The 16,648-nt window shown below is 43.1% G+C and overlaps 1 protein-coding gene across 1 annotated transcript in view; it reads right to left on the minus strand.

Moving 5' to 3' along the window:
• Window positions 1-16,486, minus strand: part of LOC124210531 (E3 ubiquitin-protein ligase MIB1-like) — a 38,324-nt gene extending 21,838 nt beyond the window's left edge. The window contains exons 1-14 of the mRNA XM_046608650.1: window positions 16,223-16,486; window positions 16,027-16,103; window positions 15,728-15,964; window positions 15,566-15,658; window positions 15,337-15,478; window positions 15,150-15,269; window positions 14,919-15,073; window positions 14,800-14,833; window positions 14,593-14,736; window positions 14,233-14,377; window positions 14,013-14,172; window positions 13,796-13,877; window positions 11,389-11,586; window positions 4,302-4,453 (exon numbers count right to left, since the gene is read on the minus strand). Coding sequence (XP_046464606.1) covers window positions 4,302-4,453; window positions 11,389-11,586; window positions 13,796-13,877; window positions 14,013-14,172; window positions 14,233-14,377; window positions 14,593-14,736; window positions 14,800-14,833; window positions 14,919-15,073; window positions 15,150-15,269; window positions 15,337-15,478; window positions 15,566-15,658; window positions 15,728-15,964; window positions 16,027-16,103; window positions 16,223-16,324 — 1,841 coding nt within the window. The 5' untranslated portion in view covers window positions 16,325-16,486. The remainder of the gene's footprint in view (window positions 1-4,301; window positions 4,454-11,388; window positions 11,587-13,795; window positions 13,878-14,012; window positions 14,173-14,232; window positions 14,378-14,592; window positions 14,737-14,799; window positions 14,834-14,918; window positions 15,074-15,149; window positions 15,270-15,336; window positions 15,479-15,565; window positions 15,659-15,727; window positions 15,965-16,026; window positions 16,104-16,222) is intronic.
• Window positions 16,487-16,648: the final 162 nt, after the last annotated feature.

Here is a 16,648-nt window from a genome sequence, read left to right on the forward strand (position 1 = left end):
GTTCCTCGAATGCAACGAAAATGGCTGAGTATTTCATCAATTTGTTACATCTTAATAAGTCTTTCATCGAGTAGCTCCTAATCAAAAGTGGTATGTTTACTGGATTTCAGGAAAAATTGATGATATTGATGCTCGATATTAGATATTTATCCTTGACGTCACTTTACGATCCTGCCAGTAGACATTCCAAAGTCTTCCTCTTATTCGTACCGATGTAACATAACTCCCTTGTGTTATTTTTTCCAACCCAGTCATTTCCAAGACACAAAACGACGGATGACCCTTACCCTTCTCGTGCTTCTTAATCTAAAAATCCACAAATCTTGACTCGGAACTTTCATTTTTTTTGTTGTTGTTTTAAACTTTTTGTGTTTGTTTCTTCTTCTTCTTTTTTTTTCCATTGCATCTCCAGGGTGATGGAAGTGGAGCGACCTCAAGTGAGAGCCTGGAATGAGAGCTACAATCCCGGGGTTTTTCGGAAGCCAGTTGGCCGTCGACCGTCCAACCAAGTGGAACTACCTTTCCCTCAAAGGTCGAGACTTTTTTTGTCAGTGAGTGAGTGATAAGAGAACGCGGGAGTGTGCGTTATGCCCGCTCCCAAGTGGTGCCCAAACCAAACCGCACAGCAGCCAGAAAACTCAAAATAGTTTCTTGCCACCCGACCAAGAAGGAGCCGGCACTCCCAACCCAGGAGCGACAACACAATGGGTAAGAGGCGATCTCAGATTTGAATCGGATATCGTAAGCAATCGACGCCCACTTGGAATTGTGACCCAAGGTATTTGCTACCGGCGGTTGGTTGGTTGCAACGAATTCCAATTCCGAGTGAGAATGAGCCAAAATTATCCTCTTCCCCACCAATCAGAAACGACAACAACAAAACAGAGCCCTGCTTTAGCTGGCTGAATCCGGGCCAAATTGTTATTCATAGAGCAGCATTTGGTCCCCTTCAACCAGCTGTAGTTGGCATTCTGAGCAACGATACTCCTAAATAATGAATTACATGATAGCGGGGAAAACGATGGTGTGTATCGCCCTATTATGGTTTTATGTGCTACTGCTGCTGCTGTGTAGATGTATAAGAGTCCGAGCTTTTGATCTCGCGTCTATGCACTTTCGTTTGCCTCATTCGCCCAAAGACTCCCAACCAACATTTGCGCCTCTTCATCCCCATTTTCAGCTGTGAACTAAAGAGCTGAGCCCAGGAGCGACCCTGGGGAAATTTCCGTCTTCGTCCCACACTCCTTTTTTTTTATTTGTAACATTTTATTTCAGTTTGCTGCACGCATTTCCCACATCATCCCACTATCCCGAACCAACAAACCAACCCCCGCCCCAATCCTGCAGTTGATATTTTTAACGACTAAATCGGTGTTTTCCCCGTCGTGAATAAGACTCGGTACACCAAGAATGCCCTGCACAAGAATAACATACATATACCCTGGTTGAACTCGCAAAAGGATCTTCAATTCCCAACCGGGCAGGTCTGGCCAATCGATAAGGTGGCCAGAAACGGATAAAAAAGACATGATGGCCGGCGCGGTTACGTATAAGCGTTAGCGTTCGGAGGAGGAGGAGGGTATAGAGCAAGAGCAGCAGCAGCAGCAGCCTGATCAAACTACTTTGGGCTGACTCTGTTGTATATATTTACCCGTCTCTCACTCCTTCTTGCGCGTTGCTTAGCTTTGGCTTTGCTTGTGTGTGTAAGCGCTGGCTTCTATTTCCATCCGGCGGATTCCACCTCCGCCAGCCAAAAAAACTTGGGTCAGCCCCGACAATTCCCCACCCAACTAATGTCAGCAACCTCCAAAAAGGGACCGGGCATGAGAGACAGTTGGAGAGATGGAGAGAGTAAAAAATACAGGGGCGCAGAGATCGAATGATGGGAATAATCGAAACAACATGCAGCAATCAAAAGGGAAAATGCGAATGGAAAAATAAAAGAGAGAAAAAAGAAAAGAAGAAAAAGAATAAAAAAAATACGGGTTTATGGAGAACACTTTACGAAGAGTACTACTCATACAACCCCCCTTCGGCGTGATGGATGGATTCGAAACACGACGGGTTGGCTCTCGATATCGACTCAACGAGCTGCTCCCGGATACCCAGACAGACATGGAAATATTCTCTTTCAATTCCTCTCTTTTCCTCTTCTCAAAGAAACGCACATACACACATTCGAACCTTTTCTCGACATTCTACTGTCAACTATCATACGATAAGACGTATAAATATAAAAGCGCTTGGACGATGGAGGGGGGGGGGCGAATTACAGATGCCAATCCATCAAATAAAATTTACGGCAAAATAATCTAAATAAAAAAAAATAAAAAATAAAGTAGAGCGACCGTTTTGTTGACATCTTATTTCTTGGAGAATCTCTGCACACGACACAACAAGTCTACAGACTGGTGCCGCATCCGCTACACAATATATATATATATAATATAATAACCAGACGAAACCAGTCGAGATCTCTGCCTCCCTTTACGATCGCAATTTTCTCCTGTGTCAGGGACGATTCCAGCGTGTCATTACCGGCTGGTCGGCCTTCTTCTTTCCCCCCTTTTAAACTTTTCTGATTTATCTTTACCCACGCCGACAACGAGGTGCACCGAGTGAAAAAAAAAAAAAATTTGTTTTCGTTTTTTCTTGAATGAAAAATTCGCAGAATCTACAAATTGTTGTTCAGTTTTATGGGTAAAAATTGCTCAAAGGTAACAAAATCACTCTTGCCTTCCACTTATAACGCGTTGATTATAAAGAAGAAGTTTAGAATACCCCCCCCCCGCCTCCCGACTTCTTTTCTGCTCTAACCCAATAAATAAGGGTATAGGGGAAAAAAAAACAAGAGTACCAACATTTTCGGGCTTCCCATTTCTTTCACGACCATCTCGATATCGCTATTGATCGAGCGACGCGCACGCCCGTGGCGGGAGTTCCGCCGCCACTCACGCTACTGGTCCCGGGGTTGCGTGAGACGTTGCCCAAAAAGGGGGGGGGGGAAAAAAAAAAGAAGAGTCCTCCCAGTATAGATGGGGGAGGAGGAGCAAGAGGAGTGATGGCATAGTGGTCAGGACGAATGGGACAATCCAAGCGTGAGCTTCACGGCTAACGGACAACAAGGCTGAGCTAGCTGCAATGATGTCATGCGGAATCCAACTGAGAATCACCTCCTTAGATGCTCAGGGGTCCATCGATAAAAGGGGAGGGGGGACATAAGAGCCATCTTCGTCTTTAAATGAATAAACCAATGTAGCAGATGATCACGTTGTTCAGGTTACTTCGCTTACAACTTTTGAAAACAGAACCGGAAAATGGTTTAAACACACACACAAACACACACGCGTGTGTGTCCGGTACGGGACGAGGTACACGCGATCCAACGAACCATAGATAGAGCCAGAGAATAAGAGAGAGAGAGACTCAAGACAAGAAGAAATCAACGGGAAAAGTTGCGCTAGCGGAGCAGTGAATGGCCGCCAATAAACTTACGGTAACCGACCGAGCGACGGTTGTTACTTTATTCTCTTACATTGGTTGCAAAACTGCGTTAGCAACAACAATGGCATTGACCAAACGAGCCGGCCGGGCCCAGCTCCGTGTTCATGTTGCGCCGGGGCTTTGCTGTACATTGTGCCGGGCTGTGTGTGTCTGTGTGTGCACTGCGGGCGGCAGATGTCAAAAGATCGCCAATGACGTCATGAAACATGTGATCTCGTTTGATTGAAAAGAGGACGAACTCGGCGAAACGTCAGCGTTATCACCTCAATAGGCATATCAAATCCTCGCCCGTCTGTCGGCGCCCGTTGACAACCGAATTAGTGAAAAAAGAACGACAGAGGGGAGTGAGAGGGAAAAGGGTAGAGAGCGTGAGGCGATCGTTAAGAGACGTCAGCTGAGCCGAGAGCTGCGTGTGTGTGCAGTAGCGGGGTGGGGTAGCGGGTGGCGGATGGCAACGGAAGAATTTCCCCTTGCTCTCACACCGATTCAATTATCTCTTGAGCGGAACCAGTCAGAGACCATAAACAGGAGAGAAATCATCGAAACACAATCAGTTGGCTGCGGGATTCTATCCCATCATTGGTGGTGGTGGTGATGATGTACACCTTGTCGGTGACAAGGGGCCTTCCAACCTTTTATCGATTGACGAGCCCATCGAAAGGACAATCGGGGTACGGCCGCATCCGCAAGCGACAAGCCGGGGAAAAAAAATCGAGCGGCTCTAATAATCGCCAGGAGCGGTGGGGACGTAAATCTTAAATATGATTCGCCCCATATAAAAGATTGGCAACACTAACCTTGGATTGCCTCGCAGAGCGGCGTGATGCAGGGCATTGAATCCGTTATTGTTGGTGAGCGTGATGTCGGCATTGTGGTCGATGAGAAGCGTCAGCATGTCGTCCCGCTTCTTGGAAATGGCGTCGTGCAGCGGCGTATCTCCTTCAGAGTCCTGGCACACACAAAATCCCAATAAATGTAGACATATTCATATGTACAAGATTCATCATCCAAACGATACAAATCAGTCTTCTATTCATTGCCTGTCGTCTTTCGCTTGGTGATTGGTGGAGAAAATGACCTCATCAAGAATCAGATTCAATCCTCGACCAATTATTACAAGTCGGAGAGGCGGGAGAGGATATACGCTATGGGCTGGCTCCTACTTCGACTTCCGTTTGTATGTCATCACGTGCAATTGCCAAAAATGTAACGAAGCTTGTCAGCTCTTTCTCTCTCTCTCTATCTCTCTCTTACATCCGTGACTGATTAGCAAAGCCATTTTTGTAGGGGCCCAGACAGTGGGAGGTAGTACAAGACGACAGATATGAAAAAGCCATATGCCATAAGCAGCTGGTGGCAACCAATAGCAACCAGCCAAATACGACGAGTCAATAGGCTCATCTTGCCAGATTGTTCTTGTCTCAAAAGAAATAAAATAAAAAAATAAATAAAAAATAGGCGTTACACATTGGATGGATTATTCAACTGGGGCGGCTTCTTTTTCATGTTGCTATTTTTTTAAGACTTCAATTTCACTATGTTGTGATCACAAGAACGGGGGAGAAAAATGCGAAGCTCTTGTATATTAGTCGGCGTTTGATTTGTTGCGATTGGTTATAGATAAAAGTCACTTGTTTATAGAGACCGACATTTCCTTCATCTATTGCACTCTCCGTTTTTGGCTGCAGGAACCAATAACTCTTGGGAGCCGGCGTATATACGCTTCAACCTCATTCTCCGCCCTCGTGTCTTATTTGCTTTGCAATACAACTTATCTCGCTTCAAAGGAGAACGCAACGTCATAGGAAACTTTTTTTTTCTTATATTGGTACATTATTGCTGGTCGTATTGGTGTCGGACCAATTTTCTCCGCTCTGGCCCACGTCACCAATAAGGGCACCCAAAATGGAAGGCGATTCGTTAAGGACACTTTTTTTTCGCTACATTATACAACGAAACTGTTTTTTTTTTTTTTTTTTGTTTTTGTTTTTTCTCATCCAACTTTTTCAAAAGTTCCATTTCCAAAAAGCGGGTAGCTACTATTCTAATCAATATAATCTAGGCTCAACACTGCAACGGCGCGAGAAGTATCCGTTGGGCCGGGAGTCATGATTCATTCAAATCGAGATCCCAGGAAACTACAGTCATTTAAGTCACGAGCGGCGGTGCACATGGTTAAAGTTCTCCGGCATTCATATGAGAACGAACCAGCCTGAATGATTTAACTCTATTCGGAAAAGAAACCCAGAAAGGGGACAGAGAAAGAGAAGAAGAGACAGAGAACAAGAAAGCCAATCAATTTTTTACGCCTTCTCTGTTTGAGAAAATCCTATATGGACGCCGACAACGAGAGTAGAACTACGTCGGCTGCAGCAGAGGACACACAGTCCGACAAGAAAAAAAAAACAAGAAATATAAAAAAAAAATATAGAAAAGGAGATGGAAAAAGAAGGAAAGTCAGCGGCGGAATAAGATGAAGATACATTTCCTGCCGCGGACGAGATGAGATGTCGAGCCGAATCAGCGTAAAGGCTGGCTGACGACACACAAACATCACATCCTCGTCGGGAAACGCCAAAGAAAAAGCCTTGTGCAGTGTAAGAATGGAGCGGGACAAAACGTAATCCACTAATGCGTTATTGGAGGCCTAGACGAGGAGGAGGAAGAAGAAGAAGAAGAAAAAGGACAGAGAAAGGCGAGCGTCATCAAGACTGCCGACCGAGAGAGGAATTAGGACGAATAAAAAAGAATCCTAGGAATCTGGACGCCTAGTCATACACGAATGCATTAGGAGAAGCCGCCAAGTCCAATTTCCTGTGCAACCTTGGCTATCGAACGAGAGGGGATAGCAGAGTGGAGAGTAGTATGCGGCCTGCTGCAATATCTGCTCAGGAGCTATACTGCCTGACAAAAGTCGGTTAATGAATAAATCCCCAGGATCGCATCCAATGCTTCGGATTCTCGCATCTCAACTTCTCTCTCTATTTCTCGATTCTTTTCAAAAAGGGGGATCCAGGAACACGCTTGAGTAAGCCGTTTCTATAATCGTGTTTTCACATAGTTCCAGATTTTCGAAATCTCAACAAAACTCCCGAAAAGGGTGGGAGGAAAAAAATGGGAAATGAAATGGACACAACGATAGGAGACATCACCCCCTCCAATTCTGCCGGCATCTGTTAGTGAAACATCGAATAAAAAATAGACTTGCAAGTACTCTCGACCGTTCCAAAAAGGATGTACAAAGTCAGCTGTTTTTTTCTTCTTTTTCTTTTTCAGTATGTTCTATTTTATTCCCTCCATCTCTCAAGGGACAGACCTAAAAGTCAGCGTGATAGCCCATGTCCCCCCCCCCTCCCCATCAGCACCCGCTGTACAAGCCGAGTATAGAATGTAAACAATTCACATCGGGAGTGACAGTGAAAACTGGATCTCGTTCCATCTCAGCCGAACTCATAGCCTCAATCCCCTGTTGGGATATTCAAGACTCTTTTTGCACTTTATTCCCTTGTTTCAGAACGGTCGGAGAACACCATGAACGGGAGCGGAGGGAAAAGACAATTTACGGCCTCTACTTCAAACGAGATTAGCTAATCGTTGATTTAAGAGTGTCGACAGCAACGCAGGGCGACAACCGTGTAAAGGCGAAATCAATACCCGTCAGGAAGACTCCTCGGCGGGAGTAAGTGGAAAAAAAAAGGAAAAAAATGGGGAATATAAGAAGAAGAAAAATAGAAAAAGGAAACCACGGGATCTATTGGCGGAGGAATAGGACTGCACGATAGCTGCCTTGCAGTCGAGCCATTATCGATTGGCAGTAATGATATCCTGTGTTGTCGCCCTTTGAGCCTTCCTCCACCAAGTTCTACCGCTACGCCCTTACCACCTCCCACCCCACCCCCTCCCCTCCTCTCACGTACCTACTGCCGTAGTATGTGCCACCCGATAGATTTTCTTGATTCCGTTCCCGTCCGTCCATCCGGTCCGGGGATGGATCGTCACGACGTGACACGAGAATTTCTCATCTCCTTTTGTTTGTATAATCTATCTATTTAAATCTAGGCAGGTTCGTGTGCGTCCCATCACCTATTTTGACCAATTACAGCGGAACCTTCAATCTTATTTCCTTTTTACTTTCACATTCGCTTTCTTCTGCTTCTGCTTTTGTATTTCGACTTTTTCGGCGCGAAAGAGGAAACTAAACAAAGGGAACCTGGTTCTCGTTATCGTTCTACGTTATATTTGAGTTATCATTAACGATGTTGTTGCTGGCTTTCGCTGAATTTGATCTTCCATCAAAGTCTCACCACTCTGAGCGCGTGTGCGTGTGTATGTGTGCGCTTGTAATAGAATTCGAGAGGCCCGTGGAAGCAGAAGGAAGAGAAAAATCCATAGAGCCCAGTCGGCTGACAGCGCCTCTTCACGGGACGGTAAGAAAGAAAGAATAAAAGAGAGAACGAACGAACGAACGAATGGACGGGGAAAAAAAACAGCGGGAGTTTAGCCATCTTGACTTTGATGCGTTTCCGTCAGCCTCTCGATCGCTCAATCTTCTCTTTTACTCTATAGTCCCTCTTTTTCGATCGCTTGTCGACTGTCCTCTTCCTTCCGCTTATTCCAACCTCTACGGCTCTATCCGCACAAAAAAAGGCAACCAACGAAAAAAGTGGGATGAAAAAAATAAACCTCCCAAAAGCAAACAAAAAAAAACCAAACTAAAAAAAAACTAGAGGAATAAATCACAAGGCCTACAACACACGACATACTACAGACGAAACTCTTATTACCGCATTGCGGATATCTGCGCCCTCCTCTACTATGCTCAGCACCCCACCCGAAAACAACTACCACATCCAGGCAACTTTCACTATACAAACGCATCTAGTACCCTCTGTGCGGGCATCCCAGTCAGAAAGCGTTCGGAGGTCCCTTTTATTTTCTACTTGGGACCGAAACGAGAACGAACGAAGACTAGCGACGGAGGTAATCTCGCTTAAGACAGCCGAAAGAGCGAAATCGAACGCGCTCGTTCCAGTCTACTCCACGTGACGGAGAACAATAGAATTTCCGAGGACAGACTGGGACAGACGGACAGAGCTGTCGGAACAAGGCAACAAAACAAATCCCAAAAATGAAAGAGAAGAAGAAGAAAAAAAAGTCAAGAAGTCTTGTCTCTTTTTTGTTTGGTCTAACGATTATAGAACCAGGGAGGAGCGACCGAATGAACGACTAAGCAGAAAAGGAGGTTTTCTCTTATCTTTTGATCCGATTGTCTTCATTTTCAGATTTCTCACGCTTTCACAGCTGACTGATAATTCAACGCCTTAATAATGAGTCGGTTGGACTGGCTGCACGGACCATCGATCGAAGATGGTTCCTGATGATCGCTTCCACTTGCTTTCACCAAGAGAGACGGACAGCTAGCTAAAGGCAGTATATGCGTTGGATTTGTATGGAAGAATAGGGACTAGGGGGTAAAATGAAACAAAATAAAGGAGAGGCCCGGGCAGACGGAAGCCCAAAGGGATTCTCTGACAAAGCTGCTAGACGAATAAAAGAGAAGAAGAATAGGCAAGCTTATTCTCGTGATGGACCACGCATCCATCTTCGTCTATCGACTCGGCTCTAGAAGGAGCAGACCCATAAAAAAAAGGGAAAAGGAAATAAATGTATTTCTTGAGGCCAACATCTATGAAAGCCCACTGTCAGATGAAACTGTTATTCACATCAAATCTGAATGACTCGATGATTTGAGGAGGGATCTTTTTTTTAAGGTTTGATTTCCAATGATTGTAATTTCCTTGAACACATGGTTCTACTACTGAGTCAAGGAGCTTAGGCAAAATGGATTTTCCCCTAGTCAAACCAATCGATAATAGCTAACTATAATTTTTTACATTTGCTGTTTGATTCCCATAAAAATAAAAAGAAGAAGACGTCAATTTACATTTCACAGACTTCGCCTATTCTTTTCCAAATTTGCCAGACTTTCCAATCCTAACATCAGAGACTGTCACATTACCGAAATGTGCGGCGACGCAATAGAGCGAGATATTTAAAAACCAGCTGTCCAGAATCGTTGGGATCGATCGAGTGGGATCTCGGATCCCGTATCGGTTTTTTCGGATCTCCTCTATTGACCAAGAAAAGGAAACGCCGCGGCTAAATTCGTTGCCGTTGAAAGATGATAAATGAAGGACAGAAGCGAGGGATCAAATGTCGCCCAAGCGAAAGGAAAGATCCACGGCCACTATGTCCTCAGCGGGGAACGGTTGGGAGGGCATCAACGGTTGGGGAGCATCCAATCAACCTCTTGTGTCAGCCTTTTCTGCCTTTCGATAACGAGCAAAAGAGAAAACCAACCGAAGACGGACTTTCAGTTTCTCCTCGTGTCATTTTTCTGCCAGCATCGAGCTGATGACATCGGCTCGATCGGCTTAGTCCGCGCCGGAGAAAAATAGCACCATGGAAAATAGGACAATTTCTTTCCCTTTTGGAATCAAACGTTCTATTCCATCACGAAAGAAAAATAAATAAATCGATAAATATATCTATAAAAGAAAGGGACGAGGAAAAGAGGGAATTCAGTCTGCAATCAAATGCAGTGATGCAAAGGCCTGAATCGCATCACCTGGGAACCAGAGTGCAGAGAGAATGGTATTCGTCTAATGCGACGGAACAGAATGACAAAGAAATCCGTTCTAGTCGGACGAAACGAGGAATGGCACCCATCGATCTACTTGCTTGGACTGGACGAAATAGTATCTCAGAAACTTTGAACGGCGTGAAATGAACAACGCCATTGCTTACCAAAGGGCGACGGCAACGGATATGAAAAACGGTGACAAGGACGAGGGGGGACAGTAGCCAGAAAAGAACAATTTCGTTTGCCTGTCTTGTAGGGGGGAAAAAGAGGAAGAAATACAAGGATCTTGGATTATAAAGAACATCTACATGAGATTCGTCTAGTTGCCAAGGAGAAAGGAAAATAAGAAAATAAAATACGATTTGTACGTATCGTAAGGCACACAGCGCGCGCACTTACGCCACCCTACAACATCGATTTGGTTAACAGCGAGAATTAAAAAATTCGGTTTTTGTATGCGAGTCTCTCTTTGAGAAAATTTATCGAAAAGTACGACGCGAGATGTGTGTAGCTGGGACATAATTTTCAAGTCTCCGAACTTTTTCGCCCCTTACATTTTAGCATAAACCAATTCGAGCGAGTTCTCACTCAAACTCACTCACTTTCTTTCACAGAGCTTTTTACTAGTCTGCAAAAGACAAAAGAAAAAACTAGAGAGGAATGAAGGGAGACAAGGAATATCTAATAAGACAAGTGAATAAGAAATAGGGATGACTGATCTCGGTGGCTGTCAGGACTAGAAGGGACATTGTCTCTCATTCTATTTACACGGTAACGACGACGGCCCCTGGGACCGCTGCAAAAGACAGAAAGAATCATCATCAACATCAAGGAAAGGAAAACAAGAACAAACAATCTTCCTTCTTTGTCCGATTTCTCTAGCGGAAGTAATGGATTACACTATAGCGACTTGAGTACTTTGGATCCCCAGGAAACAAACATGATGTTACTCTTCTTTTAGTTCTACCAAGTTGCCCTTTTCGTTTGCTGTGTCAAAGCTTCGGTCGTAATAAATCATTTCAGTCACACACACACACCTCAACCGGTGCTACTTAAATATCTATGAGGTTCTATGCCCAACTCTCTTTGAATAATGCACGCACACAACGGGATGTCTTCCAAGAACACTTAGCATCGCTCACAACGTAAGATGGCGTGAATTCATTTGGTGGTATCAAACTAAATGAACACCCATCTCACCAAAAAAAAAGGAGGGGGGATATTTTTGAAAGACAAATTACCTGTAAGCTGGGGTGGCAACCAAGCTCAAGCAGCGTTTTGACGACGCCGACATGGCCTTTATTGACGGCGATGTGCAGCGCAGTCTGGCGGCGTTTATTACGGGCATTGAGATCCGCTCCACTTTGCGCTAGTACTTCCATTACGGATGGCTCATCGCCGAAGGCCGCGTGATGAACGGCACGGTCTCCATCTTTATCCTAAATAATGGAAGAAGAAAAAAAGAAGATTTTATGATTTGCTTTTAGGAAAGCCCGGTCGCTAAGTCAAGTCGAGTTGGCCAATGAACAACGGACAAATATACGGTTTCATTTAATCAGGGATTTATATTTTATTACACAACTTCCGAACCACCCGGAAATTAGTTTGAATGGAAAGAATATTTCACACATCGAATGGGAAAAAGAGAAGCCCCAGCGCAAATGTTTCCGCTTCAATGAGGCAAGTAAATCCTGTACTAAAATAGACAGTCTGGGGCTACATACAGTACCGAGCAAATCAACAGTGACAGTTTCTCTCTAAGCTGAAATAAATATCAAGATAATATTCTCCCGTTTCTAAGGCAAAATCTTTTTGCGTAATCTTTCTATGGGGCATATGGATGTTGTGACCGATCTCTTCGACAAGTGTTGACATATTGCAGTTGGGACAGGCCAGGCTAAGTATGTATCGATTTGTTCTGTCTGTCGACTGAACGACAAGCCGAATTTTTCGTTTACTACAACCCCGACTGTTTCAATATGGTTCTGTTCAATCACAGGCCTGCAATTCTCCTGGAAAAGACGATCCTTATTTTCAAGAGGCAAAATGAACTCGACATTCTTTAAAGCCCTCCCCCCAACCAATGAAGCATTTGGCGCTGAATCAGGAAAGGATTTACGAATAAAATTGGACCAAATGCAGTCGTCTCGTGAAATGGTGAAAGGCGCACAAACTATCGATTCCATCCCGTAGAGGTCGTACAGCGACATGACGACTGGGCACTAAACTTCCAGTAATCCCAAATAAAGGCCATAGTTAGACTATACGCAATGGGGTTGAATCTGAATCCTCTCCTCAAACGGTAATGTTTGTGATGCAATTCAACCGAGTACGTACTCCAGCAACAGTAAGTAATCAACATTGACTGCCACTGTAGATGGAAGATAAAGGAAAAGTTCAGAGTGGTCTGATACTTCAGCTGGCGCAGTCTGAACAGTAGGAGGTTATACCTGGCTCTTTTGATATCACCAATAACCCTGGACGCTGGCAAACTAGGATTAAACGAACCCCAGCTCCATCAATCACCCATTATGGGTGAGTTCAGAAAGACGTTCAAAAAGAAAAGTATTCTACAGTTATAACACGCTCTCTATTAAGTATCATGGCGAAAGTCATTGTACGTGAATTGCTTATGAGAATTTTCTTCAAATTTGAAATGAAAAAGAACTGTAAAGAAGAAGAGTGGAAACAGCCAATAGCAAGCATAGGCCATAAATCAATACCGACGAGACAGCAACGATTGTCTCCAGACAATTGGGCATCACAGTAAAAGAATTGTAGAACTTCGACAGACACGGCGAAGATCTCGACAAAGTAATACTACTAGGCCAACTTAAAACACAATATATGCTTTAACAATACCTAGCAGAGAGTATTCTGGTTATTACATCACAACTAGATGATATCAGAAAAAAGTAATTTCGTGCTCATCTATCCTTGTTGTATGAGCAAAGTGAAAGGGAAATCTTCTTATCGAAAAACTTAGTGAGCGATATAAACAACGGATCTATTGAAATGCTGAGCAAAGTTCCCAATGCCATTCATCGTGGTGTATTTGGAACCTTGCTGAACATTTCGATTAACTCATGCCCAGGATACACTCATAAAAAAATATTCAACTGGCTACAGTCAAGCGCAAATCAACTTTTAATATACTTTTGCTAAGAACTTGATTGTTTGAGAAATCTTTGCATGGCCTACTAAAGTGTCGTTATCTTTAATAACGTTCGATTTATAATCTATTCAGTAGCAATGCGGTAACCAGTTCCAAGAAGTATCCCAAAATATTCCATTTTTATGGTAAAATTCAAACTAATCTGACGAATTTCTCGATTTTATATTCTTCCTCTACTTAAGGCTAAACTTATTGGGGTATTTTTAAGTAGTATCTTCTTGAGGAATAGCGATTTTTTTTGTTGGTCAGCACAAAAATACGTCTGCTTCCGGAGAAAAAATTTAACCATGCTGAAGGAAGTTACGTCGGAAGCAAGTTTGGCCAAGAAACTTACAGCTGAAAGGAACGCATCAGTTTCTTTTGGTGAGCCTTACTCATACGTACGCTTATGCACAAAAACGTTAGCGTGGCTAACCATACAATAAAAGTACCCCAATGCATTCGAGCGTAAAAGAAGATGAATGAGCACTGACCTCGATTTCGACGTCGGCTTTGTACCGCAGTAGCACTTTGATCACTTCAAGATGACCGTTTTGGCTGGCTGCTTGAAGGGCCCTGTAAAAGAACATTCGACATTTCAGTTAACCACATTTTCTTTTACATTCCATATAATCTCAGTAGTTTCTAACCAAGTAACTTTGAATATATATGTGATATAACTCGGTGAAAAATAAAAATAATCAGACATACGTGTGTCCTGCGAACACTCCATTGACATCAGCATCTACTCGCTTGAGGATCTCTTCAACTTTCTGAGTGTCTCCGTTGGCAGCGGCTTTGACCAATTCTTCGTGAACATCTCCAGTAACGTGAGTTTCAAACAACTTCTTTAACAAAGCACTTAAGTTTTCTAGAAAAAAAGCACATCAGTTTCCCTCGTTTTTACGTTACATTATATTTAGTTATTTACCTCCGTTACTGGCTCCTGGCAAAGAACCATCAGAAGCAATTTTAGTCACAGCTGCCGGGTTGTACGTCCAAGATGTACCACAGACTTCCACTTTCAGATCGTTGTCGTGATAAATTTGCTGGACGCGACCAACCTTTCCTAATGTCTGTACATAGAGAAATTAAGCACTTAAACGATTACGCTTGATTGGATAAATAATCCCCAAAAGAGTAACATGATGAATCAAATAAATCTTTAAAAAAAAAAAGAATAATTATAAACCTTTTAAATTATAAAGGCCAGTACGGCTTCTGATAAATATTACGCCTAAATGGATTATTGACCTTGTTTGTACACCGTAGGAGATAAAGCTTTACATACCGGTGCCATGGCTTCTGCCCATTCGCCATGTCCTCGCTGTAAAATTTTTATGCGCTCAAGATCACTGCAAATTTGAACTAGGTCCCCAACAGAAAATTGCAGTTGAACGTCAACGTTTGAGTTTCCCGGCGGTGGGCTTGTAACCTATGTCGGAAAACCGTGAGTTACAATTTCAGAATTCAAAAATTAAACTTGATTTTCACTTACGACAACTCGAAGGATTGTTGGGTTAAACGTCCATCTTGACAGGGCAAACGAAAGTAAAATAAAAATGCAACACTTTATAAAGCGAAAGTCAAAAAGATTTAGTTGATGTATAAAGCTACCTATTGCCACTAGGATAAGATACTACAATATCGTGGTCTTCGTCGATTCCCACAACAGTGCCGGTTGTTCCAAGACATTCAAACATGCCGTCAGTCCATCCCCCGTGGCCGTGCTGTAATGTTTGAACCAATTCTAAATCTAGGTCGACATTGACCTAATGTTTTAAAAAAATTAAATAAATACGTGTTATAAGTGTAATGAGAATGAACTATCAGACACTTTTTTCCTACCTGGTCACCAATAGCAAATCCATGAAGGCCAGAACGTCCTGGACCTTGTTCACCCAACAGTGGTAAATGATCTCTATAGACGGTCCCACCTTTGGCATCGTTGACAACTTTCAGATCGGCCTGATGATAAATGCTCATTTGATACATTGAACATCAAATAAAGGATGACAAAACCATTAGTATTTACCATTCCTTCGAAACCAACGCGGTAGAGATTTTTAGCACCGTTATCCCATATGACGTAGGAGGCTGATCGAGGACTTGCAGCTGACCAGTCCTGTATTTCTGTTACTTTCCCACGTCTGCCATTTCCGCCGTCTTGATCCTCCCTATGAAATGGAAATTTAGTCAACCTTCGTCTTTAAACATATAAACGGTTCAACGGTGTCAACGATTTTTTTTTAACAATAACACACCATTGCCAGTCTACTCCTCGGACAACGCGAGCACCAGCAAAAATGCCACGGATTCCTATTTTCTTACTTTTTCGCCTGGGTTCAAGCAAAACCCTGAAATTTTATTAATATAAATGTCAAAGCTTTTTCCAGAGGGCAAATTAAAAATTGAAAAGAATTTACCTTTCAGTGCCAGGAGTTGTGATTCTGTAAAATCTATGTCTAAGATGGTGTTTGTCACTGTGGTAGCAAATTGAGCACAGGTCGTAGTTAGTGCATTCTGCACACTTCCATCGGATCCCATATATAGGTTGTTGATGACATGTATCACACATTGTTCCTTCGTGTTTAATGCCAGTTGGAGCACTATCTAGATTGCGCAGATCATAAGCTCCACAACAACGATAGTTGGCAGCAGTCCTGTGTTTTAAAAGCCATTGGCATGAGTTAAAGACAAAATTTCCATGCATAAATGTATTTACCCATTATCCCAGACAACAACCACTTCTTCAGGAGATTCAAAATTTCTCACAGTTCCCACATGGCCTTCACCCCCATCCTAAATATAGAAATCATTACCAATGGAAACCACATACTACGGAGAATCCTTTCACGATTCGTAAACATAAAAAAAAAAATCTAAGTTGACTCATCATGAATTGTTGTAAAGTTACTCACTTGTTTTCCCCATTTCCAGTCAGGTCCACGAATAACACGAGTCCCTACGCCTTCTAACATAAAACGGTTTGCTCTATTAGATGGGGCGGGAGTGATATCCATTATGCTTCTCGTCAATTTTGTTTAAAGACGAAAGTCTAATCAATGGAAAAACAAGAGGCCAATTGTTGTCTAGAATTTATTGACGAACGAATAGCAATCCGAAGCAGACGACGCTAGGCACAGAGCGTGAGACCTCTGGAGTCTAATAAAGAAACGAAAATTGGGTGTAGTATTACTAGTATACTTGTACTGTTTTTTTCAAAAAGCTCTCTCGAGGTTTGGCAATTCTTTTCACAATTAACATGGGAATCATTGTCAAAAATAGACACGGTGAACGGTTGCTTAACCCTAGTTGTATTACTCATGCTTTAATAATGTGAAAAC

The sequence above is a fragment of the Daphnia pulex genome, chromosome 2 (genome assembly GCF_021134715.1).
Source record: "Daphnia pulex isolate KAP4 chromosome 2, ASM2113471v1".
Lineage (NCBI taxonomy): Eukaryota > Metazoa > Arthropoda > Branchiopoda > Diplostraca > Daphniidae > Daphnia > Daphnia pulex.